Genomic DNA, 25,582 nt, shown 5'->3' with positions numbered 1-25,582 from the left:
ATAGTATCTCCTAACAAAATTTCATATGGTGGAAGCAGATTTCGTGATCACCAAAGTAAAATACCTACCAGGAACTATGTCAGATGCTCTGAGGGATCCAAAGATAAATCAGACAGAGCTGGTACCTTTAGAAAATACAAAATCCAGTTAGAAGAACAGACAAGTATGTAATTAACTGAGTATAACATGACGAATGCTGTGTTAGCAGTGAGTATGACAAACTTTGAGAACCTGGATGAAGGGACAGTTGGTTAAGCCAGAAGCTTTGAGGCCAGTTAGGAAACAGAAAGGAGATAACACTTGCTCAGGACATCAACACAGGTATAGAAGTCATCCAATTGGAATTTAGGAACCAAGAGATACGGGTTAAAAGCTAGGAAAGAACTAAAGGAAATGAATTAGAAATTCTCATGCCTTCTAGTTAAATGTTTTCTTATTTTGAACAAAGAGATTTAAAATTGTAATATCACTCTAATGATAATTTTTACTATATTAAAAGTTTTCCACTATAAGTTAGTGCTGCCATTATTCCTTTCTATGTGAAAGTATTATTTATAGAATATCCAGGAACTCATTAGACTTACATTGTTACAATTTTCTATCTTCTCATGCATTTGGGATTTGAAATAGGATTTATGGTTTTCCCATAACTTCCTTTTCTTTTTGTTGTTTGATATTTTCAAATGATATGATAGTAGAAATTTAAGAATGGGTATTTTGTATTGGAAAATAGTAAATTTAAACAAGTGATAAACCATGCTTTTGAGGGGAACAAAAGGCAGGTAGACAACATGGTAAAGCCAACTACAGTTGTAACTTCCACTGTAAATTTGTTGAAGGAAAGACAAAACTACCACAGTGATTGAATGCACAAATGAATTTATTTGCTTCCGTGATGAGGAAACTCACGGCGGTGAGACCTTCACTAAATGGCTCTGTGACAGGGACAGCTTATATTATTTATGTGGTAGAAAGTTCACTATGTTTTTGCCAATTAGGGATTGAAGTTTGTACCTTGGAGAGGGCAGGATGAAGTGGTTAAAAGAGCTTATTAAATCAAGTGCTGTTCATTGATCAGTAAAGAATATTCATTTAAGTCCGGAGAGGGTCTGTTTACTGGAGTCATTCAAAATTCTGAGTCATTTGCCATTTCCTAGGCAAGTCTTCTGAAGTAGGTCTCCTTATACAGGTCTTCTAATATATTTCTCAGCTCTGTCATAATATTTGTATTGTTTAACCAGAGTTTTCAAATTGTGAGAGCTATTTTTATTCAATGAGTGTAATAATAAATGGGGGTGGAAGACAGCAGATGCTTTGAGGCAAGACACAGTGGGTCTTAATGACCCCCTCCAGAACCACTGCAGTTAGCTAATGTGTACTGTACAACTCCTAATTTCAGAATCTGCATATTACATAACTGTGAAGCCATGTCCATTACTGTCTATCATGTGAATTCAGATTTGGGGCTCTGAAAAATAAAACTGGATTTTCTGATACAATAAAATACTTAAATTATGGCACAGCCTAAAAATATATCCTGTCTTATAGATACCTAAATACATACATACATCTTACAGACATAAACATTTTGGTATTAATAAATATAACATTTTAGAACTCAAGAAAGGAACATTTGGAGTAACTAGTTAATATTCATACATATTTAAAGTTTAGAAAAATGATCTTATGTTAGACTCTTTGTTAAGTTTTTTTAAACTTCTTGATGAATTTTCTGTCTTTGGCAGCCTTTAAAGCACTCTGGCATGTAGTGGGTTTTCAAATATACATTAAATTTTGTTGTAAATGTTTTAAACTCTCAAATACTTGGTAAAAGTCTTATTATTTAGGTCCTGCAAAAACATTTTAATTTTTATTTTTTAGTGAAATAGCAAGCTGGAGTTCTCAGATGTATGCATTCATTTAACAAAAACGTATTATTGAAGAGGCAATAAGCAAGGAGCAAAGGGCAAGAAAGGAAAACCAAACTAAGTTCTACCCTTAGGGCCCAGTTTTAACTAGTAAAACTGGGCTGGGCATCAAAAGTTTGAGTTTACTTTTTATTGAGAATTTAATCAAAAAATGGTTTATTATCTTGTTATGTAACAGTTTCACTCTTTCCAACATGGTATTAGAGCAGTTTGTTGAGTGCCTTTGTTATGTTATCTTCTCCTCCTGCCCCTCCTCTTCCCTCTCAGTCAGGTGAAGGGCTCAGGTCAGAGCTTTTAGGCCAAGGGCTGGACAGTCAAGCTCTGGTTATTCTTCTGGCCTTCTTTTTAGACTTCATGATCGTGGCTACATCAGTGAGCCTTAGGCCCTTCATCTTTCAAGTAGGGATAATAATTCTCTCCCCAGAAGTCAGATGAGATTAGGTACAGTCGATTCTTGTCATTTACAATAGTTAACATTCTACAAAGTCACTTCAAACACTGAATTAGCTAATCTTGAGCCACTGCCCCTAGGGGACACAAAGGGTTAGGTTCCTGTGAGCCTCTGGTCAGAACACAGCATTTTTGATATTCAATACAGAACCTAATTTGATATTGATTCCTTGACAATTGAGCGGTACAATTCATGCCTAAATAAAGCTTATCTAATACATGTTTTTTTCGTAAGGCACAGCACAGTCTTCTTATGCTCAGGAACACTGGACAGTACAGCAACTATTTGCTTGATGTATTTTAATGCTTGACAGCTATTTTAAACAGTGAAATCACCAAAAAAAAGAAAAGAATATGAAAAATGTCACACTAAATAGACTGCAAAAAGGACACTTAATTTGCATATAAGAGCTGAAACAAGGCATCATGTCAACCATTGCTTAGAACATGTGTATCAGGTGACTCAAATTTTCTGCCTGTGCATGTCCACAATTGACCACCAAAGTACCACCAGTATGGATTTGGGGATTGCAAATAAATTTTTAGCAAGCAGGTGAATTCACAATACAGAATCTGTGGGTAATGAGGATCAACTGTGTATGAATGCACCTTTTAAACACTTTTTTAATAAAGTTCAATATAAGTCTTCAGAATAATTTTCAGAATAAAAGCTATTTTGAATAACATTTAACTCAGATGTAATAACTTTGTACAAAGTTGATATTATCAATGTCAAGTTCTTTAGGTAATACATATATTATTTGAAAGTGACATGTCTTTAGCTCAGTGAAGCCACCAAGACAACTAACTATTGCTGCAAATTCTTTGGCTCTTCATCCCTCACATTCATTGCACAGTAGCAAGGAGAACCACTGTAATTTGAAGCTGGCCTTTAATGGTTAACATGGCTTTGTGACCTCATTATTGGGGGAAAAAATACTCCCTATGTATTAACCAAAATACTATGTTTCCAAATATGTGACATTCATATGGAAACATTTTGATATTAACTAGTAGTATAAATGCTGTTCTTGGACTTTTGGTACTGTTTTACGTTGCAGATCAAGTACCAATTGACATTTTTCAAGCTGTTTTTGGTTAACTGCTTAATGTTGAAAATTGGGACTTTCCAGTATAATAACCTCTGCAAAATACCACTATGGATTATTAGCATGTTATGTTGTTGACAGAAGCACAAATGGAAAACACACACATATCTACAGAAATTTCCTTGTAGAACAAAATGGAAATGACCTGGGTGGCCTAAAACTTACCAGGTAGACCTTATGCTGGAAGTTATTTTCCTATTTTGAGATGAAACACTAGAGTTTGGAATATTCTTGCTAGTAAATTCAGATGTATGGATATTTTTGTTGTTTGAAATAGCCATTCTTCCACTGCTTAAAAAGCAGACTTAAATCAGATAATCCACTTGGGCATGTATCAGTGTCAGTATGGCCATTTGGCAGCAGAATCTCTCAGAAACTCCAATTAACCATGCAAATATATTTCATACATCACATTTCAGTTTGTCAGAACCCCTGCTGCCTTTATATCATTAACATAAATGCAGGTGCAAATAGCATTTATGTACTTTGATAGAAAGCAGTTGGAGACATTTCACTGTGGGACAAAACACTTTCAGATTGTGTACATCTGTTCAAATAATGTATCCAACCCCAGTGACATGAACACAAGGATGGAAACATCTGCCCATGAGACCCTTTGCCATATAGCAGATGCTTACATCTTTATTTATGCAGATGGTTGGTGTGATGAGTTGAGCAGGGATAAAAGCAAAGAAGTTTGACAGGGGTATTTGGGATGTTATGTAAGCCTTTATATAGGTTAGGCATTTTATGTTTGTAAAATTCTAATGCTAATGGGAATAGAAATTCATAAATTAAGTAATGCTTTTAAGAAACACATTGTTCATCTTTAAATTAATGGGCACCAGAATCCTAAAAACATCTACAGAAATTCCAGCATCCAACTTAGATTAGTAACAGCAAATTATGATTATTTTGGTTTTGTTAAAGTTATTTCAAGTGATTTTGAATGCATTTTATTAAAAGAAAAATTCTTTAAAAGCACTGCACTGTTTTTTTTAAAGAGTGTGTACTACCAAGAAGGAAAAATACAAATGTCATTCATTTAAATATAATTTATGAGATATTCTATGAATAGAAATTCAAATAAATTTCTGAAGCATTGCATATTTATAAGACTTTAGTTAAGCTTTTATTATTTACTCTGTATTCTAACATTTCCAACTAGTGATACTTTAATTATAATTTTAGGATAAATTACCTTTTAACACTGTTTTCAAAATTCTGTCCTATGAAACTGCCATATTATATTCTCATAAGGCAACAAAGGTGAAAGAAACAAAAACTTACATACCAAAAGCAAGACACTTCCAGATTTTATTTTCTATTTTCATTTATATATACAACCCCAAATCATACAATCTCAAAAGAGCTGGGACATTAAATTTCATCTAGTTCAGCAGTTCTCAAACTTTTTAGTTTCAGGATCCCCTTATACTCGTAAAAATAACTGAGGACTTGAAAGAACGCTTATTTATGTCAGTTGCATCTATTGGTGTTTACTGTATTTGATATTGTAATCTGAAAAAATATGTGTGAGTTCATTTTAAAACAACAATAAGCTTATTACAGCTTAACAGAACTAACATAATTTATATAATTGTCCATATTTTCCCAAACCAAAGACCAGTGAGAAGAGTAGCATTGACTTATGTTTTTTGCAAATATCTCTAACATCTGGCTTCATTAAAAATGGTTGTAGTCTCATATCTGGCCCTTCATTCAGGATGTTGTGATACATAATTTATATTGAAGTATTTGAAGAAAACCCAGCTTTACAGTAGCTGGAAAGGGAGGGAGTCTTTCAATCACCTTTTCAGATAGCCATGCATGTTTCTCTTTGATACCACACCAAAACATTATAGATAACTGTGATTGAATTTCCCCGAGTCAGGTAACTTCTTAAAGTTTAGTTGTAATATGAAATGTGAAAACGTCTTGCTATACTTCTTGTATTCTGTTACATTTTGGGGTGTCTGACACTGGAGTCTTTTACTTGTCCATGCAACATCAGGCATTGGTCATTTAGAAAACATTCGTTCACTGAGTTATACATCTGATCTTATACATCATTTTATACAGTATTTTACAAATTATATTTGTCAATGGAACCACCAGTCTCATCTGAAAAATCATTGAGTATTAGGAAGCTTCAAGCTCCTGGTGATGGATTCAAGTTCTCCAAAATTCTAATTGCCTCTCAGAAGAATGATTTTTTGTCATTGGCAATGGTTACTGCCAGATGTTTCTTCTAGTGGTCACAAGCTCCGTCCATTCACTCTTGAGGGAACGTCTGCCACATACCCAAGTCTGAATATGTTCTTTCAACATGTGTGTCAGATGGTCTTTCAAGTAAAATGCTATTCCGTGAAAAAAGCAGCTAGTTCTGCTTCACAGCTCCAGTGACCACACAGAGCTTTTCCTCAAGGCAGCCGTCATGCTTCAGTACAAAGGACCCTACAAGCATGTGCCACTTTGTCACACAGTATTCAAAGGGGTTGTAAGGATCATAGTTAATAAAACTTTCGTACTGGTTTTTTGTTGTTCTACTGGCAGAGCATAGTGGTGCAGAATAAGGCTGCTCCTCGAACAGTTTGCTGTCACTGCCTTCATTTAGATGAGGGTGCCAGAGCAGTTGCTCCCAATTATCTTTTTTGCCCCCTCCATGCAACCTGTGCAAAGGTCAACACAGTGACAAAGCAAAGTGGCGTCTTATTACTCATACGAAAAGAGAGTGCTGGAACCCTCCCCAGGGTCTGCAGACACCACTTTGAGAAATTATCCAGTGTAACCCTGTCTTGTTAAAGGGAAAAACTGTGGCAAATAATGGTTATTATCTTGTTCAGACTCATTTCAATAGTAAATGGAAGATCCAAAGCCAGACATCTGCTCTTTTTCTTATATATAATGTAATTTGTCTTGATTCCTCCTTACCCCCAAGAAAGGAAAATTCCCCAGATCCAAACCATAGGCCACAGCACTGATGTTTAATCAACTTTACTAAAGGGGCAGGACTTAACAAAATGAGGAATTTAGATACATTCTTTCAACATTTTTAGACTTTTTCATTCAGTCCTAATGTGCTTCAGTGACGTCAGTTTTACAGGCAGGTGGTACAAGATTAGAAAATATCTAAGAAATGTATGTTATTTCTAAATTTATAAAAGACCTTAGTGATGATTGTTTTTCTCCATTTTTGTTCATCATAAAAAACTACTTGAAGTCAGTACTTAAAAGTATCATACAATTTATTGTATAATTGTTGCTTTTAAAAGTCACATTTTAGTGTAAGCTTGATATGGTCCCCAGAAGCTCTGTAGAAGAAGGCCACCCATGTAAGAAGCCTGGCTTTTAGAAATCACTCTAGGTAACTTTCATTACTGATCTCTAGCAACCATGCCACCCATTCCTGTTAAAGAAAAGAAGCTAACTCTCTCCTGACAGCTACACACTGATTGGGTCAGTCAAAAAAAATCTTTATTTTCTCACCATAGAGATGGATTATGTGGTACTAACTAGCCATTAGAGGAGAATGACACATAAACAGATAAATTGCAAGACTCCGCAGAAAGTTCAGTGTTAGAATGGGTGGGAAAAGAGCAGCTTTGGTGCCAGACAGACATGGGTTCAAGTCCAACCCTCCCAAACCAGGAGTATCTCCCTATGTACACATGATGCAAGTGTGCAGAGCCTGGAGCACAAGAGAACATAGGTACAGAACCACTCCACCTCTTCAGGGAAAATGGAGAGGTGGTGCTTACCTTCTCCTAACCTGTAGATGAGAGTAAATGTCTCCTTTGGCCAGAGATTGTAGTTGTCACCCAACTAACAATAAAGATAGTGATGGAGAAGCCAGGCAGAACTCAAAAGGAAAGGATTCCAAAGTGGTCCCACAGCTTGCAAACTTCAATGGCTTCCCTCTTGGTAGTAGCTCAGGTCAGCACCTGATTGCATTAACTGTGCCTCAGAATCTGCATATGCTGGTTAACTCATCCACAGTCAGCCTGGTCAGCTCCACTACGGTGACTACCACAGACCCAGTGACCTCAGTTCTACAGAGTGCCAGGTACTGCATTTTCTCTTTCTTTATTTTCTTCAAGGTGTCAGTAGTGTAGGTGGTCACTCTATGTTAAGGTTAAAGGAATAAGTAACAGTCAGGACTTGACCAAACAGGAGTTTTAGGGAGTGATTGTCCACATAACAAGAGAACACATGGTTCTGTGCATTTGTACTTACAAATCACAAACTATTTGACATAAAAGCTGAGGTGTAGGAAAGCTTGCTAAATCAGTGTGAGCTATAGATAAAGCAGAAGTGAGATAAAGCATCTGTAAAGCTATACAGTAAAGCAATGGGACAATTATTTCATTTTAAATATGCTGCTCATATACTCCTAAAAATGCCCATTCTCTCTTTATTATATATAAAGTCAATCTACTTTTGAAACCTCAGTGTAAAAATAAAAATACCTTTGTGAATCCAGTCCCTTGCTTTTGACTATGCTTTGTTGAAACATTGTGATCTTTACCACTTTAGTTTCATCATCATGGTGTTCTGACCAAAGGCAGCAACCTCCCACCCTTCTGCCATGTGTCCTAATTTAATTGGACTAACCATACATTCTGATGTTGAAACCTTATCTTTCTGTTTATCCCAATAAGGAAAAGGTTTTCTTCACCAAATGTCATCTTGTTAGTCATCCCAGATAGTTAACTGTTCCGACTGATACTAAAATACAAGATTAAAAGAGAAGAGGCCTGTTTTTAATTTGCTAGTGGAGGATGTTTTGCTGTCAGACACTTGTGCAGCTACTAAAGCTCTTTTGCAGGTACCTCCACATCCCTGATCCTCTCAGGAAACAGCTGACTCAGAAAACATCAGACTCTCCTGGAAGGACAGTGTGCACAGGTATTTGTTGTGGGTGATAGGATATCAGATGAGTGATTTGCTGCCTTTACTTTGATGAAGTTATCAAGGCCTTCTAAATTCAACTACATGACCCAACTGAATATTAACACTTCTAGTAATATTAACAATAAAAAGGATAATAGGAGAATGGTCTTAATAAAGTATTTCAGAAGTTTCCATTTATCCTGCTTTGTGTCCCCCAAAGATCATTAGCTCTTAGGTAAATTTCTATGCAACTAAGTCATTTGGGCAAAGATACAAAATTGACTGTTTGGTGATAATGAAAAAATCTTGTGTATATTACAATTTTTTTTTTGCCAAAAAGACAACTTTATCTTTATAAATTAAAAGTTTTCCTATAATTTTCAATTCTTTTTCATAAGAAGCACTAGAAATAAAAAACAATTCCTCCTACAGTTAAGGACTGATAAAAGGGAGCTTAATTAAAATGAAAGGGAAATTCACTGAAATTGAGGATTATTAAAATGTACTTTAAATGATAAAGCTTTTAAAATTTTCTTTTCATTTGGGACATTAATTATGTGTCCTGAAAAGAATAATTAGTTACTTGAATTTAACAAATCACATTGTGTTATTTTTTTCCTTTCTGGCCATTAATCTTTTGGGTAATTGGCTTTTAAATTCTTCCATAAAGAAGGCTTGTTTCCTCCTCAGAGGTATTTACATTTCTAATTCATTCACCTTCATGGGCTGTGGTTCTTCTGGTGCCAGGCTTTTTTTCTGTACTCAGGCTATCTTCAACTTATTTCTTAATGATTTGCTTCCCAAAATACTGAAATCTATAGGAAACTGCTTTCAAAATCCTGGTTGTCCTGCCCCTACCCTCTGACAGCCCATGTATTTTCCCCCCCGTGTTCAGAAATCCCATGGCCATTACTCCCACAGCCCTCCAGAGATGTGGCCAGTGTCCCTGGGTCCCCTCTAGGCCCCATCCCTCGCAGGGCCATTGAGCCCTGGGCTTATTTGCACCCCTTGAACAGTCTGCTGGGGGAGTTGCTTTCTTTCGTGCTAGATTTGAGAGCAACAACAATTAGATTAATATTCAATATAAACCAGAAGCAAGGGAGAGTGTCCCCACAAAACAACTCTTTAAAATGCACATATGTTAACTCCTATACACTGAAATTCTTAATCTGATTAGCACTATGTCAACTGGGATGCAGAAATTAAGGGCAGGGAACAAGGGAGCCTGATAGGATGTTTAGACCTAAGACAGTTGAGCCTCCAAAGTGGGTGGCAGGAAAAAGTCAGGAAAGAAATAATGCTTTATGGTTTTATTGGCTAATTCACAAGTAATAGCCATTTCTTCCCCCTTTCCTTCATTCACCTCTCAAATAAGAAATATCAGGTTAAGGATTCAGTGGTATTTCCATAGGATTAACATTCAAGATTTGTGCTTGTTCTTTCCCACCAAAAATAAATGTCAGGAATCTCCTACTTTTCGGCAAGAAAAAGCAGAAAACGAACGTCTGCTGAGTATTAACATAAGGTGGGCACTACCCTGGCATCTTCATGGACTTTTTTCATTTAATCGTGACAGTGACCTTTGTAGCCAGATGTTATTGTGCCCTTACCATAAATGAGAACATTTAGGCCCAGAGAGTAACTTTCCCAAGTTATGAGACAAAACCAGGGCTGGAAATTTTATCTGTCTGAACCCCAAGTGAACCTGTGATCTTTTCATTAGACACTATGATAAGGTCCATAACCATGCATGATCACTTCCAGCCAGCATGTGCAGGTGGAGAGAAGAGCCCTTGGAGTCAAATGGGCCGATTTGAATTCTAGCACTGTTACCAGCTTCAGAATCTTTATCTGTACTGTACATAACTAATTCCTAACTCAGGTTACTGTGGGGATTAAATGAGATAATGCATGTACAGTATTTTGCATAGTACTTGACACATATTCCTTATCATTGGAATAATGTTTAAGAAACATGATTGACAAGTGCTAGGAAATAAAGAAGCTCTAGGGCTCAGAGAATGAGAATTCTCTTCCTAAGCCAGGCGATGAATTGACTGTTTGGCAAGACAGCTTTCAATGGTCCAGGCTGAGTGGAAAGTGCCTGGATGTTGTTGCAGGAGGGAAGCACAGGGAGTTAGCTGAGAACAGAGTTCAGCAGAGCAGGGCAAGTGTGAAAGGAGGAGAGTGAGCAAAACTAGACACGGGATACAACATATCCAGTTGGGAGTGTGCTGGTTTCTTTTGTGTGGTGTCAGATTTCCTGAGATTTGGGTCCTAGATATAATGACTCTAAGAGGTCTTCATGCTACAGATGTGTGGAGTAGAATGATAGTTGGCATCGTGAGTCCTTAGAAACAAGAACACTGTGCCTGTTGCCAGCACATTTTACAGTGCCCACCCTACACTCAGTGTGCAGTAAATTCCTGTTGACTCTGCTGCTGCAGAGCCTGGAGAGTGCCTTGGGGAGAGGGTAGTCATGTGTTACAGGTTTTTCAACAAAATTAAGGGGTGCTCCCTTGTGTTCTGAGGCATTTATCTTAGACTTCTCCAGGGTTCTACCAGAGACCATCTTGGACCACAACTGCAATTTATTATTTGAAAACCAAGTGGGAGGGAGAACAGGGTTGCCAAGAAATAAAATTGAAAAGAAGGTTTTTCAGTTTCATAATAGTAAAACCTAAACAACACCTAAAAGTTTTGACTCTTTTGTGGCTAAGAAGCACTTTTGTTCTGAGTCTGGACCCAAGCAGCCTGTTTCAAGAGCAGAGACACTCTTCTCCCTCTGCCTGCCCCCCACTCCAGCTTAGCAGCTGGCCTGTGGGGCCAACAGGGGTAAGGGCAGAACCATGCCCAGACCAGCAACGCGACCAAGCCTCGGCTCTGCCGGTGGGAATCCAGGAGGGGCTTGTTGCAGCTGTCTAGAGAATTGACCGCCCCACGTACTTGTCCCTGAATAGTACCTGTGCTGGCTGTGCTATCAAACGGTTCTCTCAAGTTGGCAAAGATGCCAGCACTTTGCACTGTGAGCCCTCACTCTTCCCTCTGCTGCCTCTGCTGTGCAGCCAGTACCTGTTAGATCCAATCCTCCAGTGCTGATGGAAGAGAAGGAGGAAGACACACATTGCACCTTCTCCAAACAAACACCTGGCAACCTTACTGGACTTGTCAGGATCCTGTGGATAGTAAGTGGCAAATTTAGCTTTTAAAAATCTGCTTTTACCTTCAAATGGCTATTAACTTTTCATGAGTTCTTTCTAATAAGGCTTTCAGAAAGAAAGTATCATTTATTGGTAATTGAAGTTTGGGCATATGACAAGCCATTTCTATTTCAAAATATTTTTTGCCTCCTTAAGGTTCAGAGATATTATTGTATTTTGGAGTTAATTAGGAAAAGCTTATATATAATTTTCTCCTCCTTGAGGGGAGAATACAGCAGAGGAAAGTCATTGCTTCAAACCGGAATGGGTCAGAGCTGGTTGTGTGGACTTTGGCATGTTACTGAACTTCCTCATGTCTCATTTTTCTTATTCTGTAAAAGAAGAACAATAATATTTATTTGCAGAGTTTGTGAAGGTTTAATTAAAAGCCCTACCACTGGTTCTAGACCATAATAAAGATTCAATATCTCCTAGTTTCCCTTTAATCCACAGTTAGCTTAATTTCTCATCAACTGTAAATGTTACTTTTCAAAATATGCTTGACATATTAAAAACAGCCCACATTTAAAATCCTAATATTAAGCATTCATATTGTACAATTGTGCAAAATTAACTGTACTGAGTGAGCCTTTTATGTGTTCAGTTAATAAAAGTCCATGTTTACTGCATGAGAGTCCTTTGAGTCTCTTTAACTATGTTATGGGTAGTTTCACAGGATTTCCAGAAATTATGAATGTCTCTGGAAATTTCTAGTTCTTATTATTTAGTATGAGATCTGTAATTTAATAGGTGACAGGTGAGGGTTTTTAGATCACACCATCTGTGAAAGGCCTTGTAAATCCATAGTGGAGTAAACCACTGTTTCAGCTACATTGCTAAGAAAGATTTCCCACAACATACTGTCTTAGTGTTTTAATTTTAAAACCTTAATGGCATTTTCAGCTTCTCTAAGGACTCCTATTGTTCAAACTACATTAAAACGAAAAAAAAATCTGTAGGTATTCTAACATCACTGACCTTTATTGCAGATTGCCTTGTTTTATCCTAAAGAGCCAAATGTTTGGAGGACCAATTCTCAGGTCTCCAATTGTCCTTGGGAGGTAATGAGTTCTAATACTTCTCAGTGCTTAACTTTGGGGGGCAGTTATGTACTGCCTGTCAGATTATTAGATGACTTTCCTTATCACTAGCAATTCTTGTCATTAAATAGGCAAGGAAAATAAAAAACATGAAACACTCTCTGTGTGTAATCTAGACAGTCATTTATGCATAGACACACAGTTACCCATCAGAGATATCCCAAAATACAACACTTATAAAAAAGGATTCAAAAGGGAAATTTTCCTTTTCCTTTTCTTTATTCAACAAATAAGTACAAGCACCTCCTGTGGGCCAGGCACAGAGAGTATTTGCTGGAAAATTAGCATCTGTCCCATCCTGACCTTAATCCCCCCTCTGAGCCTCAACCCCAGAGGCCACCACTCATACTAGTTTCCTCTGTTTGCTTAAGGGATATTCTGTGCATAACCAGGAATGTGTGTGTGTATCTCACTATTTTTTAAACCCATCTGATAGCATACTATAAATCTCATATCTTGGAGAGTAGTCCATGTCAGTCTGACTCATTCTCCTTTTTCACTGCTGCATAGTATTGCACTGTACAGTTGGATGGCTGTTCCATTGGTACCCTAGTGCTGGACATTTAGGTAACCTGTATAGGGTTGTTTTCTTTCTATTTTTGTGACCTTGTCCTCCTTTCTTCAATGAATCAGTTTCATTTCCTATCACTTCATCCTTAATGATTCTGGGAAACGGGACTCAACACCACCTTCATAGATTCTCTTACTCTCTATGTACTTCCTGAAGATCCTTATTGATCACGAAGCCAATTGATAAACTGATCTGCCCCAGGATCCACTTATTTAAATTGCCACAAACTCCATTTGGCAGGTGCCATGCCTGTTGTCTAGGACTCTGTCATTTAAGGTTGGCCAGGCTGCTCACTGCACAGTGTTCACCCTTGCTGAGACAGCTGGTTACCCTCAGGGGTTTCCTTTGCTTCTGAACCACAGTCAGCCTCCTTTTCCGTTGAATGTCATTGCTTTTCCTGTGTGATTTTATTTCCACTATAGAAACTTCTGAGTATCAGTCAAACCACATTAACTTTAAATGCATCATAATGAGCTCACTGCCTTTTGGCATGGCTCTGTAAAGTATATCTAGTTTCATTTCTGGAAATCTTAACTGTCAGAAGGTTGCTTTTTTACCCTTGGTCATAAAAAGTAGGAAGCCCCTTCCCAACATAAGTCTTCAGGGGCTTCGAGGTGACCTTGACCATGGTTGTTGCTTCAGCTGCATCTCCTGTTCTTTGTTATTTCTGCTCTTCTTCGAGTTGACATCACTGTTCTCCACCTCTGAGGTGGTTTTTCCATTCCTAGGGGTTCTTCCTCTCTTTGCTTTTAATCTCTCTCTTTTTCCCTCCATGTGTGTCTGTTTTCTTTAAAGCAGTTTCTTCACAATTGCTTGTTTCTTTATTTTTGTTTAAACTCCAGCAGCATAATTCCTCTCTGATTTCCTCAGATGCTCAGTCACTTGTTCTCACCCACCCCCTTTATTGTAGCGAGTTTATCATGGTGCCACCCGTTCCCTTATTCTGGCAGTGAGTGAAATTAAGTTGAAAAAAAAAATGTTCCAGAGATATATTCTTTGTTTATTTTTTAAATTCTCAAAATGGGAAAATGTTAAAATTCTCTTTTAAATTGTGTCCTTTTTGTTTCCTTTTTTTTTCTTTAAAGAAAAGCTTCTGGATTCAATCTGTAATTTATTTAACTCAGCTATTAGTCACTCTATTTCCATTTACAAATTCAACTAATAATCATTTTCTTCCTGCCTCATGCCCAGCACTGTCCAAATCCCTAAAGACACAAATCCCTGCCCTCAAGAAATTCACTCCAGCAAGGCAAGGAGGCAAACCATAAAGTAATCTGTACGATCGAGCAAGTGTGCTAAAGAAAATGAAAATAGGGAAAGGGGTAGGGAGTTCAGAATGAGGGTACAGTTTTAAATAAGGTGGTCAGAGAAGAGCTCACCAGGAAAAGTCCTTTTGAGCAAAGCTTGAAGGAAACACTGCAGCAAGGATGAGGGATTTAGCTAGAGGTTGTTGAGTCTGGGCAGTGAGAGTAGCAAGTGCAAAGACTGAGGAAGTTGGTATATGGCACATTTAAGGAATTCTGAGAGACCAGTGTGGTTGGAGGGGAGCATACCAAGGAAATGAGAGTGGCGCCCAGGAGCTGCATAGCATGAGGCCTTTTAGGCCATTGCAAGGACTTTGGGTCTGACATGAGCCATTGGACAGTTCTGAGTAGACAAGCTGGGTGATATGGCTTATGCTGGGATGTATTGTTGTTATATATTATTTCAAGCAGATTTATGACTGATTAATGACAAAATAGCCTTTCTTCCACTTCTTCTTGCTATAAATATTCTGTACTAGAATATTTAGGACTATAAACTATATAAAAATGATTCAGTGTTATTCTCTCCCCTCCTCACCCCCAATCTGTTGTGAAAATGCAAAGCCCATGATTATTGCTAATGTAATTATTTAATAAGCCTTGTCTTAAGGTAACCAAAAGCTATCAGTGATTTTAAGGTTTCTGCAGACTCTCTCAATCCTGATTTAATATTTATTTGCAATTTACTTCAGTACTTTGAAGAAGATGAGACAATAAGGTTTAAAATGGAAGTCATTTAAATTTAAATTCTGTGAAAACAGAACTAAAAAAATAAGTAAAATTATGTTGGCAGAAGAAGCAAATGTAACAGGTCCATTTTGGTGACTATTGTAGGGTGATTGGCCAATCCATCTACCCATGACCTTCATAGGAGCCAAGCTGAAAAGGAAAACAACAGATGACATGATTATCCATGTCTGATTTTTCTAGACCACAGCACATGTCTTTTTCCTTCTTCCTCTAATACAAGCTACCATGTGAAATATGTTTGTAACATAATTTTTCTTCACCAGTGATTATTTTATAAAGTAACTGGTTAATATACATTTCAACCTTATTCCTACTGTGCTACTTATTTGCTAGTTTGGAAAGTGTCATTTTTGCTAAAAGAATCAACTTTCCACTAAAATTGATAGTTCACTAATGGTAAACATTAAAATCAAGGTTGATTTTTTTAATGTTTTTAATTGTCTGTTTCAATAGATTGCCAGATGCCTAATAAGGCAGAAATTGGGTCTGCTCATCGTTGTATCCTTGGTATAGCCTAAACAAATAGCTTTCAATTCTCTATCCATTACTCCAAAATCTTCAAAGCTCTGAAAACAGAAACTTTTACCATAAGTTGGGTACCAAAACTCATTCAGGAGTAAAAGCTAAATAAACTATTTTAAAATCTTCATTTGTCCCACTTTTTGTGAACACACATGTATTTTGCTTCAGAAGTGGTAATAGGTTTAATTCTGGGTGCTCTGCAGACTCTGTTTGCTGGGTGTTATGTGACATTTGGTATATGCATCTTATTGCTTTTCTAAAATTTGAAAGTGAAAATTCTAAAACATCTGGCCCCAAAGGTTTTAGAAAAGGGATCATGGGCCTGTACTAGCCAATCCCTAGAACAGTTGTAGGTACCTGGTGAAGACTAGTTGGAGTGAACTTTGACCAAATGAGGTACATATAAATGGGAAATTTCTTGCAGCCAGGTCTTATGACCTTGAACCTCAGGGAACAAAATAGTTGATTCAGTCCTTAGAAGCAGTGCATCAAAATTTTTCCTTAATTTTCTCTTAAGAGTGGTTGTAATTGGTCTTCGGTCAGTTTAATAAATCCCAGGAGTATGAAGTGTTATTCTGTCAGTTAGAATTGTTCCTATTAGTATCCTAAAAAAGTGCGTTTTGCATGAGTCATGTATTTTTTATATTGTCTCTGTATCTTATCACTTTGTATCTTTTTGTTTTTCTTCAACATTTTTTAAGGTGTCACATCAGCTTTTTTAATACTGGTGATTTAATTGCAAAAGCACACATAAACAGTTTGAAAGGTGTGAAAAGAAATTCACAAGTCACATGGGGAAACAGCAACAAAGCCAGCATTCAGTCTGGAATTCATCCACTGTGCAAAACAAATTGCACTGCCAGTGGGTCAAATGCTGTAGCCTGAAACTGAATGAGAAATGAGTTTGATATAAGAAACCGAAGTTACAGTGGTAAATATCAAGATGAATTAAGTATAGGCTTCACCCTCACAAAGCTTAAGTTTGATAGGGAAAACAAGACATGTATATAAAATAAGTAAGTACACAGCAGAAAATAGCAGAGGGGGCTCCAAAGGAGAGACCTTGACAGCTTAGGAGATCAGAAAAGGAGGTGGGGTTGTTCTGGCCTATAAAGAAGAATCAGAATTGGGTCAATGGAGAAGCTGGACATGCAGAATACAAGGATGAGGAGGCCTGCGTCCCAGCTCTCAAGAAGCTCTGTGTTTAGTAGTAGAAACACATAAGCAGATACATTCTTATGGAAAATGCTAAATGTTATATCAGAGACAATGGAACCATAGAGGAGAGTAATAATCAGTCCTTGGGAAGATGGGCAAGAGTTGATCTTCCGGCTGGGTGTGGAGGAGCAAAGGCATTCGCCCAGACGGATGGGGTGGGCCTAGGAATGATTTCTAGGCAGAGTGAGTGACAGGCTGCTTCATTGTACTCTCCACAACAGGACAGTTATACTACTGTGACTTTCTATATTGTCTTTGCAGGTGAATCAGACATCCTTTCTGGGACAGTTCATAATGGGAAAGGTTTGCAGAGTAAGAGTCAATTCAGGACCATTGCACCAAAAATTGTGCCCAAAGTCCTAACATCCAGAGTGCTGTCATGTCATTCACCATCACTCTCTAAGCAGGTGACTCCAGGACCCGCCATCAGTTCCAAGCCACTGGAGGTACCCACCCAGAATTATGCTCTGATGCAGGTTGCTGGCCAGGAGGGAACATTTTCTCTCGTCGCTTTGCCACATGTAGCCTCAGCTCAGCCAGTGCAGAAACCCAGACTGCACCTGCCTGGAAACCCCAAAGTGCCTATTCCTCGATACCAACCCCCACCAAATAACAAGGCACTGAGAAGGAAACCTGTTATGAGCTTCTCTGAGAGTGGCTGTAGCAAACCTCCTGCCCAGACCCAAACATCCCTCTCCCCACCTGACCTCCCTGAGCCCCTGCACAAACCCGGGCCACGTGAACAAGTGCCGTCCCCATACCGAGCCCCAGCCGGCACTGGCCCCACTGTGCTGACCAATGGAGACTCTCAGCCTCCCGGGCCCAAAGACCATGGAGATCCTGACCCTCCTGTCTCCCCAGCACTGTCCACTCCAGAGGAGCCCTCTGCCAGGCAGAGCCTCACAAAGATTTTGGGGAAATCAGACTTGGCAAGCAAGAAAACATCCAGGAAACCTTTCCCTGTTACCAGTGAAAAACATAAAGAGCAAGTTGATCTCAGAAAAGCCGTGACCATTTTATCACCAGCCATTTTTGGAAATGCAGTTCAGTTGATCCCTTCGGTCACCAAAGGTGAACTGCCAATCTTACCCTACTCGAGAATGAAAACCACAGAGGTGCACAACAGTGAATCCGATGTCAGCACTGCAGATGTTTCTTTACCTGGGCTCAAGGCAGACTATGATACTACCCACCCCATCACACAAGGTTTGAATGCCACCCCCCAAATAGCCAGCAAGACACCCGTTCCAGAGGGGTTGAAGCAGAGTCCCAGTGAAAGTGACTTTTGTCCAGCCACCAAACTAGATCTGGGCCACGAAACGAAGCTGCACAGTGGGGCAGCAAAGAGAAGAGGAAGGAAACAAAAGGTAGCAGATGAAATCTTGGCATTTCAGGGGAAAAGGAGGAAATGTATCGTTAACAAGTGTGGAGTAAAAAACGATCCACAGGAATCCAGAGACCAAAAGCCTGGGGTGATGAAAAAATACCGTAGCATTATGCCTAAACCTGTCATTGTCATGCCTGCTCTGGCTCCCCTAGCTTCTGCGACTGCCGCTGTGTTACCGTCTCGAACGCCTGGCAGCTTAGGACAGAAGGACTTGTTAAATAATTCCTTCACTCCTAGATATGCAGGCTGTCAGCAGGACAGCAGCCCTTGCCCCAAGCCCAGCTCTGTGTACAGGAACGGATTCCCTGCCATCAAGAAGCCTTGGCACAGATGTTTTGTCTGTAACCACCACTTTCGGTTCAAACAGCACCTCCGAGACCACATGAACACACACATCAACAGACGTCCCTACAGTTGTAGGGTTTGTCGCAAGGCATACGTGCGTTCCAGCAGCCTGAGCACGCACATGAAACTTCATCACAGTGAGAACCGTGTGAAGAAACTCGTGTACTGTGAATTTTGTGCAAAAGTCTTTGGTCATGTCAGAGTCTATTTTGGCCATCTCAAAGAAGTGCATAGGGTCATCATCAACACGGAACCCCCCCCCAGCGAACCACAGCCAGGGGACATGCCGAAGCACAGAACCCTGAATGCACGAGGGATGGAGGGATCAGCGGTGGAGAGGTGAGTACTTTGGAATGGAAGCCTGGCAAGTTCTGTTTGGATTTGGGGAACAGGTGACGATTTCATATCCAGAAAGATGAGTTTGTAAAAACATCCCTCAGATTAAGATTTTAAAGTAGCTACCTCTTCCCCCTAGTTCTGTGAAGAATGATCTCTTTTCTCTTTGCTTTCTGAGCAGATTTTTAATCACTCTGACCCCTATAAGCCAGGGCACAAATTCCAGTTTGCACAATGCAGGGGACAGTTATGTGCAAGGTGACTTTTACATCTGACATAGTAAACTGTAGATAGTTGCTGGTACTCTCTGCAGGTCATTTCCACCAAACTCTTGTCCCCAGAATTTACATCTAAACAGCATCATTTGGCCCAGAGTATGGCGTGACCCCTGGTGGGGACTCAGCATACGCATGCATGTGCTGCATGGACCTTACCCTAAAGGGCCCAGACATTTGCCCTCCTTTTTCCATCAGGTTGTATTAACTTTTGCTGTGTCCTTCCCCTGTGCAGGTATGGCTTCCTCACATTATACACAGGCAAGCCAAGTAATTTGAAAGTCTGGCAGGCAGGTCTTAGAGCAATAAGTAAACCAGGGAAATGCTTTCCACAGGATGACAGTTTAACTGAAATGAACTCTTATCAGCACCATGAAAAACATTTCCAACACTTTAAATTCTCTGCTGCTCATCCCTCCTAATTGTCCTATTGTTCTAAATACTTTATATTCAAGTTTGGCTTACTCTGTCATATTTGTTAAAAATAAGGGGTGCCTGTCCTATTTCTTCCTGAATTTTCCAGAATTTCTCAGTTTTTCTTTAGGCATTTCTTTCCCTTTCAGATATCTGGGTCTTTTATTCATGTGAATAAAGAAACCTCCTTAGAGATACCTCATTCTTCATTGTTCTCCTGTAGTACATTTTGCTTTTTTGGTAAAATGTCCAAACTGCATTTGGTGCTCCAGGTTAGGGAGAATAACAGGGGTGGTGCAGGACAGTTACCTTCAGCTGAGCCAAGTGGGGCCCGACAGCGCAGCCCTTAGTATTGGTACCACCTGCCTCGCACGTTGATCGCACCTGTTCTGTGGTAACCAGAACAGTTAGCTCCCCTGGGGCAGGGAACACTCTTCTACTAAATGGACACTGGTAGCTTGAGAATTGTGTGGCCTTTGGAGTGACAGCTGGTTGTCACTGTGGCCTTTGCTTCCCAGGTACTGTTTCCCTCGTCCTTTGTGCTTTTCTGTCAGTGGGTGTGTTTTAGATCCTTTAAGCTGAGAGCTGAAACGAAAAGTTGCAATTGTGTTTCTCCATGAAATCTTACAGTCTATGTAAGTCTTACTTTCCCCCTTTTCAGGGAGAACAAGTCAAGCCTGGAAGAGGACCTCCTTCTAAACCATGCAGACAAGGTCAAGTTACAAATCAAATGTGGCTGCTGTCACATCACTGCTCAGTCTTTTGCTGAAATAAAGTTTCACTTACTTTATGTTCATGGGGAAGAAATTCAGGGCCAGCTACAAGAAGAGATCCTACTGGGAAGCAAAGTTGCTCGGGAAGAGCTGGTTAAACACACTGCTCTGTGCTGGAAGCAACATCCTGAAAGAAGAAAGCTGCAGAGGTTTTATCCCTCCGATGAGGAACACTGTGCATCCCCCATACTGAAAAAGCAGCTCTCCCTTCATCATCAGAATGATGCGGAAATACTTACGAAAAAAGAAGGAGCCCAGCCTGGACCCAGTCAGCCAGGAGAGGCACCCCAGGGCCCAGTATGCCCCAGTCCCCACATAGCTCTCCCAGGGGCCCCTGCCTCAGGCTTTAACTGCATTCTTTGTGCACAGATGCTGGGAAGGAAGGAAGAACTCCTCCTGCACTGGGCACAGCAGCACCATTGCGAGAACCCATCCCAGCTGTGGGCGATTTTACATGTCCTGTCCATCCAGGGACTGGGTGCACTTCCCAGCAAGACTGAGCCAGGAAACACGGGAGCCTGAGCAGGGTCGAGAGTTTTGCCATCACCTTTCTCTCCAAGCTGTGTGTTTTCTGGTGGTGCTGCATGAGAAGAATCAAACAAGTTAGGACCCGCATTAATGAGCAGAAGTGATCTTTTGATACATAGTTTTATTTTCTTATGAAATATGTATGTGCCCTTGATGCATAGTTTTCTAACTATGTACAGTTTTATTTTAAAATTCTGTGTACTAACTGTTACTATCTTAGCCTTTTTCAGAATAAATAAGAAGATCGAACTTTGGAGATTGAAATGTAAAGGATTATAGACCATTCTTCAAATACAGTTTTCAGTAAAAGCATGTATTGTTGGATTGTGAGTGTGTGTGTGTCCTTTTTTGTTCAAATGTTTTCTGTTTAGAACCACAAATGTGATTACGTTTCCAGGTGACAAAAACATTTCTTTCTCAACCATAATATATTATTATGTTTATCAAATTCTTTACTCTATTTGAATATTCTGTAGAGCAGTGTACTTAATAAGGTTCTCATCTACCATAATTTAAAATCCATGTTTTCAGGACTTAAATTTTTCTATCTAATTTTGCTATTTTCTTAAACATACACTGCGTTGGAGATTAGATGTTGATATTGGTCTTATAGCCATAGTGTTCCACATTAAAGTAATCAAAAAAATTTTAGTGCCTTAACTGATAACAAAAAAAAACTCTTTTTGCTTTAAAATTATTTTCAAATAGTCTTTTGGACAAGAAAATTTATAGCCTGGAAGTAAACTAAGTAGTACCAGCCAGATGCCATGGTGTCTCTCGTGCTTTCCTCCCCCCAACGTAACTTCAGAGGCTTGTCGCTAGCTGATCAATTTTAGTTGCAACAGTGCCTTTCAAGCCCAGGTTGTCTTTGAAAGTCAAGAGTAAATGATGGCCTCTTAAATTCCTGGGAAATTACCGCGAATCAGAAAAGTTGCCATTTGAAGTTTATGGCCATCCTGGCTGCAAAATCATTTTATGAGAACAGGGGAGTTTGAGCAGTCATCTAAAATTTCAGCCCTTGGATGAGAGCACTGCGCATGTGGCCGGTTCTGTTTGCCTGACACTTGGCCAGGCATCGTCATAATGTTTTTCTGTGCTACAGGAACTTACCCAAACAGAGGAAGAACTAAATTCTAATTGATAGGCTGGTGGGTCTTAAGTCATCTTTTTTAATGTCTAGTTTTAAAAGCAAGTGTTCGGAGGCACAGCTTGGCCCAAATAGTCCAAAAGGGAAAGCTCAATCCTTGACTTTTTGCAAATAGTTTCATAAATTTGAGAAGAAGGTAGGGGTGGAAATCTCTGAAAGATTTTGCTGTGGTTTATCAATCGACACACTCTACCCAGTTTCCAAGAGATGATTATCAGATTTCCACTGTTTGGTATTTTTAGAACTGTGTAATCATACCATTTACCATTCAGTGCAGTACCTGGTTTGTTTTTGAAAGATTTGTCTCGAAGGCAGTAAAAAATGAGATCTACCATGAATACTATTTGAATTCAAACCATGAAACTTAAATTTGAACTATAAAATAATTTGTAGACTACTCAGATGCTAAGCAATATTTCCAAAATACTGGCCAGTTGGCCAAGGGCAGAGGAGTAGGTCTGGAGTGTGGATAGAAGCAAAGGTGTGGGGCAGAATGCATCCACCCAGCACACAAAGGAAAGTCTGCAGTCCCCAAGGTTGTAGAGAACCCCCCCGCCCTGTGGCCAGTGTTTAACCTCATATTCCTGCAGTGAAGGCATAGATAGCCTCTGGAAGGAAGCAGAGACTTGGGAGTGGGACAGAGAACAAAGGTAGGGAGATAAGACTGGCTCAGGATTAAGTGCCCTGGCTGGGTCCCTCTCTCATCAGCACACTGATCCACAGGGGGACATGAGTGGGGAGTTAGCATTTGTCTTTAAACAAAACTCTTTTTTTCTACTTGAAGTATAGTTGATATCCTGTATTACATTGGTTTCAGGTGTACAATGTAGTGATTTAATAATTACATACATTACAAAATGCTCACCACAGTAAGTATATATAATTACCTTCTGTCACCATACAAAGATATTACAATATTATTGATTATGCTCTCTATGCTGTACTTTTCATCCCTGTGACTTACTTATTTTATAATTGGAAATTGGTACCTCTGCCCCCTCACCTGTTTCACCCATCCCCCTACCTCCCTCCCCTAGGGCAACTGCCAGTCTGTTCTCTGTATTTATGAGTCTGTTTTATTTTATTTTATTTTATTTTTTAGATTCCACATACAAGTGAAATAATATGATATTTGTCTTTCTCTCTCCGGCTTATTTCACTTAGCATAATACCCTCTATGTCCATCCCTGCTGTCACAAATGGCAAGATTTCATTCTTTTTTAATATTCTACTGTATATATTTGTACATCTTTATCCATTCATCTATCGATGGACACTTATGTTACTTCCATATCTTGGTTATTGTAAATAATGCTACAGTAAACAGGGGTGCATTTATCTTTTCAAATCAGTGATTGTTTTCTTTGGGCAGGTACCCCAGAAGTAGAATTGCTCAATCATATGTTATTTCTAGTTTTAATTTTTTGAGTAACCTCCATACTGCTTTCCATAGTGGCTGCACCAATTTATATTCCCACCAACAGTGCATGAAGCTTCCCTTTTCTCCACATTCTCACTAACAATTATTATATCTTGTCTTTTGGATAGTAGCCATTCTGATTGGTATGAGATGGTATCTCATGTATCTGTATGTCTTTGGAAAATTATCTATTCAGGTCAGGAGAGAAAAAAGCTTGCAGTGCAGAGGGGCCTCACTGGATGCCTGTGTATATGGGTTCATTCAGAATAAAATGTTTGTTATAGTTCTCAGCTTCTAGAAACACTCCCCTGCATTATAATGCAGATAGGAGTTGCTGGCCCTTAATAGTAGCACTTCTTCCTTGAGAATGGTGGGAAAAGGGACTTCTGAAGAAAAGAAGAATAATTCAGCTCAAGGAACTTTGGGAACAGCTCCAGTGGGTAACAGTGGGCCTTAATTGATGAGCCTTCCCTGGGCGTAGACTTGCTGGCACAGTCCCAACCCAGCACTTAACCCAAAGGCAGTGGGAGCCAAAGTGCTGTGCTGCTTGTTCTGTGTGATCTGCAGCTACCTTCCTACAGCTCCATCCCTCACCTGTAAGGAGCGAGTGGTGATCACATCTCAAGGCGTTGTTGTGAAGAGTCTGTGGCACACAAATAAAATTGCTGGCACATTTGGGCCACGTGATAACTAGTGACTGATATTTACTGTGCTTTTGGCCAGACTTGGAAGAAGAGGCATGCTATATGCCACAGAAAGATCATTAGAAATGGCTTATTAGCTAGGCCTCAAATCCAGAAGACAAAGGTGAGAATTAATGAGAACCACAGAAATTTTCATGTTTGCATAAGACTGTATGTTAATTTTTAAGTAATCAAACTGGGATTTGGATGGCGTAGAGGTTTGGTAAGTGTCTATTTAATCAATATAGAAAGCAAAATTCACTAAATTATTTCTGATTCAGTCCCCACTCCAGGCCTCATATTCCTCCCTGTGGCCCCCTCTTCGCCGGCTCCTGGCCCTGATCTAGCTGCCAGCACAGCACCCACCCCAGTGCCCTGAACTTGACAGGAGACTTGTCTGCTTCCCACGCTAGACCATTAGCGTCTCGAGGGCAAGAACTGTGTCTTTGTCCAGTATGTATCACCACAGGGTCCAGCACTTGGCATGGACTAGTGCACCGTAAGTAGTTGTTGAAGAAATGGATACATTAGCTAAATACAAACAAAATTGGCATGCCCTTCCTTGTGAATAAAACCAGCTTTAGGAGCAACCAGACTCAGCAAGGAAGGCATCGAGGTCAATTTAATCTTAAATTCAGCACATTAACTTTGTGTAATGTCTTCTGCTTCTTGGAAAATTGTCCCAAAGCCAGCAAAATGGGATTTTTTTTCCTCTTCTTTTGGCCCTAAATTATTTCTGAAAGTTACAGCATTTTAGATTTGTATTGTTTTATTAGCTGTCATTTTTATTCATGTCCCCTTTTGCTTCTCTTTCTCTGGACCTCTTCCTGGTTTAGCTTGCCTGTTCCTGTTAAGCTGCTCCTCATATGGAAACTTGTTTCTTCATCAGCACACCATAAATAATCAAACCTGGGTGCATTCCATTGCCTTTTCTGGCTCCACGCTCCTGCCGCCCAGCTGCACGGCTCCAGCATTCTGTGGCCCCAGTGACATGATGGTTGGCAATAAATGTTCAACTTCATTTATTTATTAGAGTTCTCAGCTCTGAACTGGTTTTCTCCATTCACACTGCTGACATGCTTTGTTAGGTACATGTTTTATAGACTCTTCCCTCTTCACTAAGCTCCTAAGAAAAAGGGCCCTAGTAAGGATGAACTGGGATTTAACAGGACAGGTTTTCATCTTCAACTTCATACTGACTTTCTATTAGACAATCAGCAGCTTATCCA

The 25,582-nt window shown here is 39.4% G+C and overlaps 1 protein-coding gene across 8 annotated transcripts in view; it reads left to right on the top strand.

The window, feature by feature from the left end:
- Positions 1-21,427, top strand: part of ZNF438 (zinc finger protein 438) — a 184,322-nt gene extending 162,895 nt beyond the window's left edge. For 5 of the 8 annotated variants that reach the window (XM_036912230.2, XM_057498350.1, XM_036912237.2 and 2 more), the window contains 2 exons: positions 17,307-19,116; positions 20,464-21,427. In XM_036912230.2, the coding sequence (XP_036768125.2) occupies positions 17,307-19,116; positions 20,464-21,097 (2,444 nt within the window). In that variant the 3' untranslated portion in view covers positions 21,098-21,427. Of the gene's footprint in view, positions 1-4,605; positions 7,554-8,315; positions 8,396-17,306; positions 19,117-20,463 lie in introns of those variants that run through there. The other 3 variants (XM_057498348.1, XM_036912236.2, XM_036912235.2) reach the window with 3 other exon arrangements.
- Positions 21,428-25,582: the final 4,155 nt, after the last annotated feature.

This window comes from Manis pentadactyla, chromosome 3 (assembly GCF_030020395.1).
Source record: "Manis pentadactyla isolate mManPen7 chromosome 3, mManPen7.hap1, whole genome shotgun sequence".
Classification (NCBI taxonomy): Eukaryota; Metazoa; Chordata; class Mammalia; order Pholidota; family Manidae; genus Manis; species Manis pentadactyla.
The sequence above is the reverse complement of the archived record's forward strand: the minus strand, read 5'-3'. Positions and strand labels throughout refer to the sequence as shown.